The sequence below is a fragment of the Salmo salar genome, chromosome ssa01 (assembly GCF_905237065.1).
Source record: "Salmo salar chromosome ssa01, Ssal_v3.1, whole genome shotgun sequence".
Classification (NCBI taxonomy): domain Eukaryota; kingdom Metazoa; phylum Chordata; class Actinopteri; order Salmoniformes; family Salmonidae; genus Salmo; species Salmo salar.
The window spans coordinates 135,748,277-135,763,575 of record NC_059442.1 but is presented as its reverse complement, the minus strand read 5'-3'; the positions used below and the strand labels follow the sequence as shown (position 1 = coordinate 135,763,575).

Genomic DNA, 15,299 nt, shown 5'->3' with positions numbered 1-15,299 from the left:
AGGCATGACTCAGATTGGCATAAATATAGTACCCACTACCTTCCGCCAAGAGAAGTAGACATCAATCATTCACTTAGACAGCTTGAGCAAGGGAGCTCTATTGCATTGGGGCAAATTCAACCTGAGCTCAAATAACATCCCTTCAGTTTCATGCATTGCAGACTAGAGGTGAGAAATGTAACATGTCCTTGTCCAGTGACCTACAGCACACTGTACCTACCACAGAGAAATAAATAAAAACAGTCAATGCTTATGTCCTCAATTTCTACTTTTTCTTTTTTTCCCCATCCAACAAGTCACATCACACAAGGCATTCATTAAAGCTAGGCACCTGTCCAAGGGAAAAGGTGCTTTAATGGCTCACATAAGACTACAGACCTGTATATTTGTGATTAGAAAACATTGAGGATTAGAAAACATTGTTATAAATCATACTGTTATTCGAGATGAATTAAGACAGTTATTGCTGATGCTGTAAAATATTGTAATATAATCGTCAGTGTTGGCAGTAAGAAACCACCATTTTTAAATATAAAAACAAGATAAGAATTGATAATTTCCTTCAGCAGACACTTGAGATGACAGACATAATGCACTTTGCTGGGATGGATTAATTCATTGCTTTTTGCACACTATCCACCCATTTCCTGTTGACTTGTCATACATAACTGAGCATGTGCCAGAGAGCATTGTGGGTCCCATAGGCCCCTTTCCCATCCACTCTGTAAACAGCCTCATTAACTGGCCACCCGATAGGCAATACAATGGAGAGTAATGCTGTGAAGGCTTGGATCTGTCCCATACATGACCAAGGAGAATAAAGTGGAGTATTACAGATGTTCTTCAATGGTTTTAGAGTTTGTCGTTTTGAGGATGGACGTGAAAAGTTCCAACCATCCAGTTCCATTGTGGTCCGTCTGCATTGACAGAGCAAGAGGAGAGAGCACCTTTGTTGACATCATACAGCCTACACTGAAGTTGAGTTTGAGAGGACAAGTCACCCAAACACCTCAGTCCTTCTAGATACTTATGGCGAATTCCTCCCCCCCCTCTGTCCATCCTTGCACCCCCCCAGAACCAGAGAGGGATGTACAGTGTAGGGTGCCTTAGTGGGCCCTGGTCAATTGCAACAGTGCAATAGCAGCTCTACCCGGAAGTGTCAGGGAGGAGTCTCTTAAACCAGCGCCCCACTGCCACATCCACCCTCATCACCAGGGTCACCCCCACCAGCACAAACACACTGCTCACCAGGAACCCTGAGGCCTCAAACATCAACCTGCAAATATATAGGAAACATGTTAAGAGAAGACATAATGCTTAATAGCATGCTAGAGAAGACAGATGACACATTTTGAGAGCATGATCAGGGACTTAGACAAACCCAATCACACAGAGTAGGAAGGAATGACACAAAGCCAATGCTGTGGTTACTGTGAGTTGGGAAAGATACTTACTTGGGTGCAAAAACCTTCCACACCATTAAATGTCTCCTGAGGATAGCAGCTGCACAGACTGATGCAAAGACCTGAAACAGGGGAGAGGAGGTCCTGAGTCAATGGCAGAGCAGTAGCGTGTGTGTTAGGGATGGGCATGGTAATTCTACTATCCGAAGGGGCGTTATTATTCAAACACTTGTGAGAGTATTCATTTTGATAAATGTAGGTCTATTTTAAAACGTTGTCTAAATGAAATAGTTCAAGTTACCTTGTTACACACAGGCATATTTTCATGACGTTTGAAATTTTTAATTTAATAAAAACAAACTTTAAAAATGTAGTGTTTATGTACGGTCCATTGAGCTACTGCTGCTTCAGACGTCACATGGCTGACAGTACACTGTTTACAGCTGTAAATGTAGCCTACATTTGAGGACACACAAAGTGATTATTTTAATATCATTGTCTCTCTCATGGACTATGGGTTATGTTTTACATGAAAAGGCATTTTATACTATTACAGCATTTATCCCTCCGGTCAGCCCTGACAACGATATGCTATTTTCCCTACTTTAAACAACGATTAGCCTACGGGCACACACCAACAGAGACCTGACACAGATCAATGCAAAAATCTCACCAGAACAGAATCAGTTCTACAATGGCAAACTTCAGACTTCTTTTTCACTGTTGCTAATAGCCTAGGCTACTGTTAGCCAGAAACTACCGGAGAATAGCACCCAGAAAACAACTGCATACGGTTGTGGCATTTTGCGTCATTCTGATTAGTCAAGAGCAATATTTTTGTTATTTAAATAAACTTAAAATATGCATGATATTATTCTAATAGTGCTTACCTGTGCCCCGTTAATGAAGAGGTAGCGTGTTGCGAGCTGTAGAAGGGCAGAGCTGAACTGCTGGGGACTCTCCCTTAGTCTCATCTCCATGATAGCATTGTCCTCTCCTTCCTCCCCACCCCCTCCTCTTCCTCCTCGTCCCCCTCGCACCTCACACACCAGCGGCCAGAAGAGAAGCAGCGGACAAGCCACTGTATTCACAAACATACAGACACATCAGCATAAACTGACCATCATATTCATGATCAATATTCAGGTACACTGTGTAGCCATCAATTAACTTAAGTGGTTGTCAGTATTGAAATGTGGTACGGTATTACGCATAGACTGAAATAATGTCTGGAGGGATACGATTATAGCCACATTAACCACGATGTCAATCAACCTAAACACATTAGAATTCTTACTGTACAACACAGTAAACGGGTGAGTACCTGCAAAGAGGATGTGTGAGGAGAAGGTGTTGAGGGTGACCAGTGAAGCGGGGAGTATGGTGCCCGTGTGCCCACTAGGGAAGCCCACGAAGGCAGCAGCCCACTGGATGGATGGGAACGTAGGAAGATGGCCTGTGGCATGGAAGAACTGAGTGGCAGCCAGGGACCACAGCACTACCGGGGTCCAGGGCACAGAAAAGCCACCTGGCAGAGGGAGAGACAAGTCAAATCAAAGTAAAACCTTATTGGTCGCACACACATATTTAGCAGATGTTATTGCAGGTGTAGCGAAATGCTAGTGTTCCTAGCTCCAACAGTGCAGTAATATCTAACAATACACACAAATCGAAAAAGTAAAAGAATGGAATTAAGAAATATTAGGACGAGCAATGTCGGAGTGTGTCTGTCTGTCTGTATGCATGTATGGATCTATCTAGGTATGCACACTACCGTTCAAAGGTTTGGGGTCACTTAGAAATGTCCTTGTTTTTGAAAGAAAAGCACATTTTTGTCCATTAAAATAACATCAAATTGATCAGAAATACAGTGTAGACATTGTTAATGTTGTAAATGACTATTGTAGCTGGAAACGGCAGATTTTATATGGAATATCTACATAGGCGTACAGAGGCCCATTATCAGCAACCATCACTCCTGTGTTCCATTGGCATGTTGTGTTAGCTAATCCAAGTTGATCATTTTAAAAAGGGTAATTGATCATTAGAAAACCAAATGGCAATTATGTTAGCACAGCTGAAAACTGTCGTCCTGATTAAAGAAGCAATAAAACTGGCCTTCTTTAGACCAGTTGAGTATCTGGAGCGTCAGCATTTTTGGGTTCGATTACAGGCTCAAAATGGCCAGAAACAAAGAATTTTCTTCTGAAACTCGTGTCTATTTTTACTCTGAGAAATGAAGGCTATTCCATGCAAGAAATCACCAAGAAACTGAAGATTTCGTGCAACGCTGTGTACTACTCCCTTCACAGAACATCGCAAACTGGCTCTAACCAGAACAGAAAGAGGAGTGGGAGGACCCGGTGCACAACTGAGCAAGAGGACAAGTACATTAGAGTGTCTAGTTTGAGAAATAGACGCCTCACAAGTCCTCAACTGGCAGCTTCATTAAATAGTATCAGCAAAACACCAGTCTCAATGTCAACAGTGAAGAGGCGGCTCCGGGATGCTGGCCTTCTAGGCAGAGTTGCAAAGAAAAAGCCATATCTCAGACTGGCCAATTAAAATAAAAGATTAAGATAGGCAAAAGAACACAGACACTGGACAGAGGAAGATTAGGAAAAAAAGTTATGGACAGACGAATCTAAGTTTGAGGTGTTCGGATCAAAGAAGAACATTCGTGAGATGCAGAAAAAATTAGCAGATGCTGGAGGAGTGCTTGACACCAATGTGATGGTCTGGGGTGCTTTGGTGGTGGTAAAGTGGGAGATTTGTACAGGGTAAAAGGGATCTTGAAGAAGGAAGGCTATCACTCCATTCTGCATCGCCATTCCATACACTGTGGAAGGCACTTTATTGGAGCCAATTTCCTCCTACAACAGGACAATGACCTAAAGCACAGCTCCAAACTATGCAATAACACATTAGGGAAGAAGCAGTCAGCTGGTATTCTGTCTATAATGGAGTGGCCAGCACAGCCACTGGATCTCAACCCTATTGAGCTGTTGTGGGATCAGCTTGACCGTATGGTACGTAAGAAGTGCTCATCAAGCCAATCCAACTTGTGGGAGGTGCTTCAGGAAGCATGGGGTGAAATCTCTTCAGATTACCCCAACAAATTGACAACTAGAATGCCAAAGGTCTGCAAGGCTGTAATTGCTGCAAATGGAGGATTCTTTGACGAAAGCAAAGTTTGAAGGACACAATTATTATTTCAATTAAAAATCCTTATTTATAACCTTGTCAACGTCTTGACTATATTTCCTATTCATTTTGTAACTCATTTCATGCATGTTTTCATGGAAAACAAAGACATTTCTAAGTGACCCCAAACTTTTGAACGGTAGTGTATGTACAGTGCATCAAGAAAATACTCAGACCCCTTGAATTTTTCCACGTTGTTACATTACAACCTTATTCTAACATTTGATTAAATCGTTTTTTTTTCTTCTGTGTGAGACACACACACACAGTACCAATCAAAAGTTTGGACAAGCCAACTAATTCAAGGGTTTTCTTTATTTTTAGTATTTTCTACAATGTAGAATAATAGTGAAGACATCAAAACTATTAAATAACACATATAGAATCATGTAGTAACCAAAAAAAAGTGTTAAGAAAAATATATTTTATATTTGACATTTCTTCAAAGTAGCCACCCTTTGCCAAGAGTATGCAAAGCTGTCAAGGCATTCTGACAATCAGCTTCACCTGGAATGCTTTTCAAACAAACAGTCTTGAAGCAGTTCCCACGTATGCTGAGCACTGTTGGCTGCTTTTCCTTCTCTCCGCGGTCCAACTCATCCCAAACCATCTCAATTGGGTTGAGGTCGGGTGATTGTGGAGGCCAGGTCATCTGATGCAGCACTCCATCACTCTCCTTCTTGGTCAAATAGCCCTTATACAGCCTGGAGGTGTGTTGAGTCATTGTCCTGTTGAAAAACAAATGATAAACCACTAAGCGCAAACCAGATGGGATGGGGTATCGCCGCAGAATGCTATGGTAGCCGTGCTGGTTAAGTTTGCCTTGAATTCTAAATAAATCACAGACAGTGTCATCAGCAAAGCACCCCCACAACTCCTCCTCCATGCTTAACGGTGGGAACCACACATGCGGAGATCATCCGTTCACCTACTCTGCGTCTCACAAAGACAGAGGTTGGAACCAAAAATCTCACATTTGGACTCAGACCAAAAGACAGATTTCCACCGGTCTAACGTCCATTGCTCAAGTTTCTTGGCCCAAGCAAGTCTCTTCTTCTTATTGGTGTCCTTTAGTAGTGCTTTCCTTTCAGAAATTCAAACATGAAAACCTGATTCATGTAGTCTCCTCTGAACAGTTGATGTTGAGATGTGTCTGTTACTTGAACTCTGTGAAGCATTTATTAGGGCTGCTATTTCTGAGGCTGGTAACTCTAATGAAAGTATCCTCTGCAGCAGAGGTAACTCTCGGTCTTCCTTTCCTGTGGCGGTCCTCATGAGAGCCAGTTTCATCATTGCGCTTGATGGTTTTTGTGACTGCACTTGAAGAAACTTTCAAAGTTCTTGACATTTTCCAGATTGACTGTTTCGCTTTGCTTATTTGAGCTGTTCTTGCCATTTCACGTGTTATTTCCACGTGTTTTCATAGTTTTGATGTCTTCACTATTATTCTACAATGTAGAAAACTGCAAACATAAAGAAAAGCCCTGGAATGAGTAAGTGTGTCCAAACGTTTGACTGGTACTGTGTGTGGATATATATATATATATCCTTGCAAAAGTATTCATCCCCCTTGGCGTTTTTCCTATTTTGTTGCATTACAACCTGTAATTTAAATTTATTTTATTTGGATTTCATGTAATGGACATATACAAAATAGTCCAAATTAGTGAAGTGAAAAAAAAAAAACGTGTTACAAAAAATTACAAAAAGGAAAATTGGTGGGTGCACATGTATTCACCCCCTTTGCTATGAAGCCTCTAAATAAGATCTGGTGCAACCAATTACTTTCAGAAGATACATAATTAGTTAAATAAAGTCCACCTGTGTGCAATCTAAGTGTCACATGATCTCAGTAATATATATATATATATATATATATATATATACACACACACACATATACACATATATATATATATATATATACATACATACACACACACACATACACCTGCTCTGAAAGGCCGCAGTGTCTGCGGCACCACTAAGCGGCACCACGAAGACCAAGGAGCTCTCCAAACAGGTCAGGTACAAAGTTGGAGAAGTACAGATCAGGTTTGGGTTATAAATCTCCACAGCGGAGATTGGAGTATCCGTCCACAGGACCACTTTAAGCCTACACTCCACAGAGCTGGGCTTTACGGATGAGTGGCCAGAAAAAAAAAGCCATTGCTTAAAGAAAAAAAAATAACCTTTTGGTGTTTGCCAAAAGGCATGTGGGAGACTCCCCAAACATATGGAAGAAGGTACTGTGGTCAGATGAGACAAAAAATTTGCTTTTAGGCCACCAAGGAAAATGTTATGTTTGGCGCAAACCCAACACATCTCATCACCCCAAGAAAACCATCCCCACAGTGAAGCATGGGGTGGCAGAATCATGCTGTGGGAATGTTTTTCCATCTACAGGGACTTTGAAACTGGTCAGAATTGAAGGAATTATAGATGGCACCAAATACAGGGAAATTCTTGAGGGAAACCTGTTTCAGTCTTCCAGAGATTTGAGACTGGGAAGGAGGTTCACCTTCCAACAGGACAATGACCCTAAGCATACTGCTAAAGCAACACTAATGGTTTAAGGGGAAACGTTTAAATGTCTTGGAATGGCCTAGTCAAAGCCCAGACCTTAATCATATTGAGAATCTGTGGTATGACTTAAAGATTGCTGTACACCAGCGGAACCCATCCAACTTGAAGGAGCTGGAACAGTTTTGCCCATCCCAGTAATTGCTGCAAAAAGTATTGACTTTGAAGGGGTGAATAGTTAAAAAAGCTGAACTTCAGTGTGCTTGTCTTATTTCTTGTTTGTTTCTCAACAAAAAACATTTTGCATCTTCAAAGTGGTAGGGATGTTGTGTAAATCAAATGATACAAACCCTCCAAAAAAATCAATTTTAATTCCAGGTTGTAAGGCAACAAAATAGGAAAAATGCCAAGGGGGTGAATACTTTTGCAAGGCACTGTATATTCTGAAAAATAGTATAATGAACAGCAATAGTTAAATAGGATAGGCCTTGACTACAATACAGTATATACATATGAAGTGGGTAAAACAGTACGTAAACATTATTAAAGTAACCCGTGTTCAATGACTATGTACGTAGGGCAGCAGCCTCTAAGGTGCATGGTAGAGTAACCGGGTGGTAGCCGGCCAGTGACAGTTACTAAAGTTCAGGGCAGGGTACAAATAAGTCAGGGGCAAATAAGATAAATCCATAATCATTAGTATCTCTAGTAGTTAGTTCGAGACAAACATGCAACATATGCAAAAGTAAAAATTACAGGCATGTTATAAAAGATGAAAAGAGGAACAAATAGTCAGACCATTGATCACACACTGTGAGCAGCTTACCAGAGTGCGCCCCCTGCAGGGCTTTGAGGGTAGTGGAGGAGGCGTGTATCTGCAGCAGGGCTCCCATCTCCAGGAGCAGCAGCAGGAAGGACAGGGACATGCCCTCTGGATGCAGCAGCAGCAGGCCCAGCCCTAGCAGGCCGCACAGCAGGACCACGGGGGCCGAGTAGACCGTACCCAACCCGTAGGCCTCCACGGCAGGCCGGTCGCCCCCCTCAGGAACCCTGGCTGGTTCTCCATCCTCCAGGGAGCGGCGCATGCGCTGGTAGAGCTGGGGGATAAGGTGGTGCAGCTCTGCCTGGGTGCTGATGCCCGTGCTGGCCCGGTAGCGGGGTGGGGGGAGCGATACAGGGCCTCGGACAGGGGTTGCAGCCCTGCTCTTGATAAATACGGTGAGCGGGTCCAGCCATAGCAGCGCCAGCCCTACGCCCAGCAGAGAGAAGGCAACCCTGGGGAGGGCCCGCTGGCCCAAGCTGATCAGCTCAGCCAGGTTCCGAAAGCTGTCCTCTGGGGTGGCAGCCACAGCCCAGTGGAGCCCCAAACAGACAGACAGCAGAGGCAGGATCCAGCGGGCCGTGAACACCGTGCCACCAGGGCTGTTCAGGTTGCCGTAGTGCCGCAGCCAGCGCCGCAGCAGGTAGGTCCAGGCGCCCAGAGAGGCCAGAGACAGGATGTAGTGCAGGTTCTTCAGACGGCTGTCCTGCACCCGTGACAGGGGGGAGAGGAACGGGGAGGGCTGGCAGGAGCCCTGCTCCTCACGACAGCCGTGGAAGAAGAGGGAGAGGTAGAGAGAGCCCACTAACACACCCAGGCAGGCCAGGAAGGTGCTGCTCTCCCTCCTCACGGCTAAGGGGGACAGAACTGGGGAGGGCAGCAGCCCAGCGGGTTTCAGGGGGTCATGGACAGGGGGCAGCAGGAGGCCGTCCCAGTTGAGATGGAAGGGGACATAGAGGCTCAGGGAGAAGAGCAGAAAGGTGACCACACGGCCCTCTGCTATTACATAGCTGTCAGAGAGCAGGGAGGCACAGCGCAGGAGGAGCACCAGGAGGGGAGGGGTTAATAAGAAGCGAGGCAAGGTCAGCCAGCCACGTCTTGGGGCCACCTCTCCACCCTCAGCCGCTGTAGTCTTCCTGGCCCGTCGGGCTCTCCAGAGGACCAGTACCTCAGAGGAGAGGGCTGCAGCCGCCAGGCACCAGGACCCCTCAGCATAGCCCTGGGTGAACAGCTGACTTGCAGCCACACACACCCCCACCACAGTGGCTGCCACCAGAGGGACCCTCAGCAGACCACTCTCCCTCACCAGCACAGAGGACATCTCAGAGAGGACGTAACACAGCACGCAGGCACACGCCAGGACAGCTATGCCGGCAGCCATCTTGGCTGGGTTGAAGTGGGCCCAGGTGGCGCGGCAGGTGTCCCGGACAGAGGTCAGGTACTCCTGCAGGGAGGCCACTAGTTCTGGGGTGGGAGAACGGCCCTCTTTGACGGTGCTGAGGTACTTGGAGGAGAGGCGGGAGAAGTCTGCCTGCAGCTGAGACAGACTCTCTGGAGGGATGTCTTTGGCCATGCTGGAATAGGTCTCTAGGAAACGGTTGACCTTCAAAAAGACAAAAAAGGGTCAAATTTATCATTTGTGTGGTCACGATACCAGAATTTTGGCTTCGATACCGACACCAGGTTTAGCATCACAATACCATCACCATGCTTGATACCACGTCAAAACAAGATGTATTAGCCAAAGTCACAGAACGGGACTTGATCCAGAAAGATCTTTTGAGTTCAATATCAGTCATGCCATTTTTCAGAGATAGCCATGTATGCATTAATGAAATCAATTTTACAATCAATTTGACTTTGTTTTTACCAATATATACTGAACAAAAATATAAACGCAACATGTAAAGTGTTGGTTCCATGTTCATGAGCTGAAATAAAAGATCGCAGAAATTATCCATACGCACAAATTGCTTATTTCTCTCCAATGTTGTGCACAAATTTGTTTACATCCCTGTTAGTGAGCATTTCTCCTTTGCCAAGATAATCCATCCACCTGACAGGTGTGGCATATCAAGAAGCTGATTAAACAGCTTGATCATTACACATGCCAGCCCAGGACCTCCTCATCCGGCTTCTTCACCTGCGGGATCGTCTGAAACTGAGGAGTATTTCTGTCTGTAATAAAGTCCTTTTGTGGGGAAAAACTCTTTCTGATTGGCTAAGCCTGGCTCCCCAGTGGGTGGGCCTGGCTTCCATGTGGATGGGCCTATGCCCTCCCAGGCCCACCAATGGCCTAATTAATTTATTTCAATTGAGTGAAATTGTTGCGTTTATATTTATGTTCAGTATAACTACATAACGGTAATCATTTATTTGAATGGTAAATCTCTATTGACAAATTGAGTCAATCAAGATGTAGCCTATCCACATTACAAGTGAATGCATATTCAATAGGAGTGTGGGCATGCATTGAGTTATTGAGCTTGTCTTGGCTGATTTCAAAGGGCTATAGACATAAAACAATCTGTTTCCTTTCCATTTGGGACTTATTGTATTGAACTGATGAACAACATTTGCATAGAAGTGCGCCATATCTCTTTATCCCGTGTGGCTCAGTTGGTAGAGCATGGTGTTTGCAACGCCAGGGTTGTGGGTTCGATTCCCACGGGGGACCAGTACGGCGAAAAATGTTTTATGAAATGTATGAATTGTATGCATTCACTACTGTTAGTCGCTCTGGATAAGAGCGTCTGCTAAATGACTAAAAATGAAATGTAAAATTACTTCATTCACACAGAGCGAGAGAGACAGGAGAGACGTGGCTGAGGCGAGGGAGATGAAGTGAATGAATACATTTTTTTGCAATGACTATGTTTTTGGTGACAATGAGCTTTAAAAATCATCATATTTTGCATTATGGTTTGCATATTATCACAAACAAAGTACAAGGGTCATGAATTGATGTTAGCTTCACCTGTAAGCTAGCAAGGAAAGTTAGCCTACAAAGCTGGAAGCTACCTGTATCTTCTTGCATTGTAAAGTGTTCTAGCCTGTAATGGAAATTATTTTCTAAACAGTTGCAACATTTCTACATGCCATATTATTGAAGTGTGTTAACTTCAGTGTAGCATGAGTGAGGAGCTAACATGCAGCCCAGACTCCCAGTGAGGGAAGCGGTTCCTCAGTACAGGCTAAAGCTAGCAATGAATAAGTGGAGCAGGTACGGTGAGCTTGCGCTATAAGGGGACATCAGCTGCACTTATAGAGAGTTGATCCTCTCTCAAATCAGTAGATGATGTGAGAGAAGTACTGAAAGTAACAAATTCTAGTACTGAATCATTTTCCATGTTCTAGTATCAAAAAAGTACAGAAGTTTCGGTATACCGTACAACAAATGTGCAGCCAATTGTAATGTTCAACATACATCACATGTGCATCTGACATGATAACAGATCTTTGGGATTACCTGTTTGGCATTGATCCACAGTGCCTCTGTCTGGCTGAGACCTGCTGGTGCACCTCCTGTCTGGCTGTCTGCAGGGAACAGAGGCAGCAGGACCTGTCCCACACTGCTGTAGGGGATGGGGATGCCCAGGAGCAGGGCCAGGGTAGGCACCAGGTCTGTCTGGGGCACCATCTCAGGATCACTCTACAGGGAGACAGAGACAAAACAAGGGTCATTAAATGTGGAATGATTAATGCAACACTCACTATTCCTATCATGATTGTTGAGGATATTATAGGAATGGTGGGAATGTGCAGCTGCTATACTCACCTGGGAAGGGGATGCTGGAAAGAGGGGAGAGGGGCTGTAGAGGAAGATGGCAGCATCAGTCTCCTTCTGGCTCTCTCCCCCGTGGTCACCTGTATCTGTCATACCGTGATCTCCCATAACCACTAAAAGGGTGTCATTCTGCAGCCGATCAAGCACAGATCTTGGGGACAAAACAATGGTCAGACTGGTAGAGCCATGGTATGTCATCTGACATACCGCACACAGTATTTTAGAGAGCATTGTACAAATGCAATCCTAAAGACAGTTCTTTAAAATGGCATTGATATTACATTCTGTACTACTGAATCTAAGAGAGTATGATATAGCCTAGTGCTACTGTGGCCAGGAGACCTTATAATTCCCACTGACCTGATGACCCCATCCATCTGGGTGAGCTTGTCAGCCATGGCCGGGTGGTCAGGACCAAACCTGTGGCCACAGTGATCCACCCCCAGGAAGTGAGCTACCAGCACATCCCAGTCATCACTTACCACTGAGGAAGAGAGGAGAGAGAGATGTGAAGGAGAAGTCCAATACTGTACACCACAAATGCAAATGTGTCTGGCTGTCTGCCAATGCTTACTGATGTTGTACAGGTGCTGCAGAATTCCATTGTCCACTGTGTGCAGATCCTTGACATTGAAAGAGGGGAAGGGCAGGGAACGGTGGAACTTTTTGGGGAAGAGACTTTCCCATGTGTCATCACCCATGAAGACCACTCTCTTGCCTATAGAAAGGAGAAAGGGAATAATCAGGCAAAGCCGAGTTCAAATCTTCATCATGTCCCATCTGTGCCTTTCTGAGTATAACCTTAAATGTTTTACTTACAGGATAGCGAATTGAGCCAGACTTTATAGACTGTCACTCACCCACTTCTGCTAGCTGGTGAACTAGGTTGTCCTCCAGGATGGCGCTGGAGGCAAAGTTATTGCCCACATCAATGAAGGTGGGCAGGGAGCCTGTGGTGAAGCCCTTGATCCTCTGCATAGTGGTGGTGGGGGGGTCGGCACGGAATGGGAACAGGCGGGCATGGGAGGGCTTTGATGAGGTCACTTCCTCCAGCACGGGCAGCTTGTTCTCGAAAGGGCGGGGCTCTTTGTTTGCGGGGTCAAAGCGGGCAAAGTCGATCTTCAGGGCGTCTATGATGAGAACCACAGCTTTGCGGAAGCGTGGCTGTCCTTGGCAAAAGTCCCCCTGCTGGCCCCCTGGCAGCAAAACATCCCCACAGGTGCTGGTCCGGTTGACCTCCAGCCTCACCAGCAGGAAGCCGCCCACAAACAGGAAGATGCCAATGTAGAACATGGCACACAGCCACAAGAGCAGAACTAGGATGGGGAGTCTCTTCATCCTAGGGACAGATCATAGACTGTATATGGGCCAAATGCATGAGTGTAGAAACAATTTGCTGGTTGTAGCTGGAATCTTGATCATGACATACAAATGTCAATAGCCAACTCATAATCACGTTCATTGCTATAGCGGCAGCATTTCTAACGTGATTTAAAAATAGTATAGAATCTTGCAATATATGTACACATTCAACCTCTATGTAACCGTAGGCTACCACTAACAGCAAACTGGCTAACGTTCGCTAGCTACTGGTACACAAGAAGTGCCATAGCATCCATAACCATGGGCCAAAAAGTTAAATTATCTGACGTGTCCTTTCCTTAAGACTGGCTGCGTTAGAATTCAAGTTAGCGAGCTGGACTTGTAACTTGTTACCACGTAGCTATTTACATGATCTGTTTTAAATGCAACAGCCATATCGCTGATCAGTTGCTAGTGCTAGCTAGCCTAGCTACCAATCTGTACCGTTACTAGCTAACGTTACTGACCTTGTAGAGCTCCGTTTTGTCCTCTCTGAGACGGGTCTTGTCGATAACGAGTGTATACACGACCGCCAGCAACGAGACAGGTGCCTCAGGTACACACAGTGCGATAATATTCCCTCTTACCTTCATTGGGACTCCAGCTCAGCTATTCATTCAACTACCAGCGCCTAGCAGATCGGAAGCGCATGTCCCTACACGGTCACCTTTCGCTGTAACCCCACTTCCGGTATATACTTCTTCTTCTTTGGTATTATTGTGGTCTGCAAAAAATATATATAAATAATAATTGCATGCTACCACCTACTGTATCGGCTGTGTATCAGCCTACTATTCTGTAGTACGAATTAATTACACAATGTGAAAACATTTCCCTACTAAGTAACCCTGCTTACATTAAAATCTCACCACTATTCCACTACTTTGGCCCTATCTCATCCTACTCCAGGCCAGCAGCCTGGAAGGACGGAACACTATCATTCAAAACATCCTGTAACTCTTCCGCAGTAAAATCTAAGACACCCAAGTACTTCTCTGCAACTGCCACCACAACATCTATCCTCTGTGATTTACGTTCCATTCCTGCGGTACAATCGACAACCAGGGCCATGAACACCAAAAAAGCAACCTTACTGAAGCACATTATTCATATCACTATAGGCCTCGGGCCTACTCACAGGTATCCTCATAGGATCCCTTACCCTGGACCCATTTTCCTCTACTATTCTCTTCACTGCCTCAGCATACGACACCTTCTGCACTACTCTGATCCTGGCAACCTTATCCTGCCTTTCTCTCAAAGGACACCTCTGATCTCCAGCACCATGGGCACCCCAACAGTTTACACACCAGTAGTGGAAAAAGTACCAAATTGTCATACTTGAGTAAAAGTAAAGATACCTTAATAGAAAATAAAGTCAACCAGTAAAATACTACTTGAGTAAAAGTCTAAATGAATTTGGTTTTAAATATACGTAAGTATCAAAAGTAAATGTATTTGCTAAAATATACTTAAGTTTCAAAATAATAAATAATGATTTCAAATTCCTTATATTAAGCAAAGCAGACGGCACCATTTATTTTTATTTTATTTTATTTACGGATAGCCAGGGGCATACTCCAACACTCAAACATAATTCACAAAGTATGTGTGTTTAGTTTGTCCACCAGATCAGATGCAGTAGGGATGACCAGGGATGTTCTCTTGATAAGTGTGTAAATTGGACCATTTTCCTGTCCTGCTAAGAATTCAAAGTGTAAAGAGTACTTTTGGGTGTCAGGAAAAATGTATGTTGTAAAAAGTACATTCATTTCTTTAGGAATGTAGTGAAGTAAAAGTTGTCAAAAATATAAATTGAAAAGTAAAGTACAGATACCCCAAAATACTTTAGTACTTTACAGTATTTTTACTTAAGTACTTTACACCACTGTTACACACACAACATTTCCACCAATACTATACATTCCTTTTTGTCATGTCCTCCTGCATCAAAACTCAGTAGTAGAGACAGTGTCTTCCCTGGTCTATGCTGACATTCGCACTGCAACATATGGAAAGTGCTGGAAATTCGGACTCGGGTTATTGTCAAGGCCTACATAACAATGATTAAAAACATCTGAAAGTGTTAGAAATATTAAACATTCACAATGTATTTTTTATTATATTTACAATAATGTAAACGTATATTTTTTTCATGAAACAACGCATCATCTGGAAAGATAATCGCCAAAGTTCCATT

The 15,299-nt window shown here is 44.1% G+C and overlaps 1 protein-coding gene across 2 annotated transcripts; it reads right to left on the bottom strand.

Annotated features, from left to right (window-relative positions):
• Positions 1-1,048: 1,048 nt before the first annotated feature.
• pigo (phosphatidylinositol glycan anchor biosynthesis, class O) lies at positions 1,049-13,837 on the bottom strand. Of its 2 annotated transcripts, none has more exons than XM_014131980.2 (11): positions 13,687-13,837; positions 12,598-13,076; positions 12,312-12,455; positions 12,098-12,221; positions 11,729-11,888; positions 11,420-11,602; positions 7,957-9,553; positions 2,728-2,931; positions 2,294-2,484; positions 1,455-1,525; positions 1,049-1,276 (listed from the first exon to the last, which is right to left on the bottom strand). In XM_014131980.2, the coding sequence occupies exons 2-11, from the start codon at positions 13,073-13,075 to the stop codon at positions 1,147-1,149; spliced, it is 3,282 nt and encodes a 1,093-aa protein (XP_013987455.1). In that variant the 5' UTR covers position 13,076; positions 13,687-13,837; the 3' UTR covers positions 1,049-1,146. The 2 variants fall into 2 exon arrangements, with proteins under 2 accessions (XP_013987455.1, XP_013987445.1); XM_014131970.2 differs by having other exon boundaries at positions 13,567-13,793.
• Positions 13,838-15,299: the final 1,462 nt, after the last annotated feature.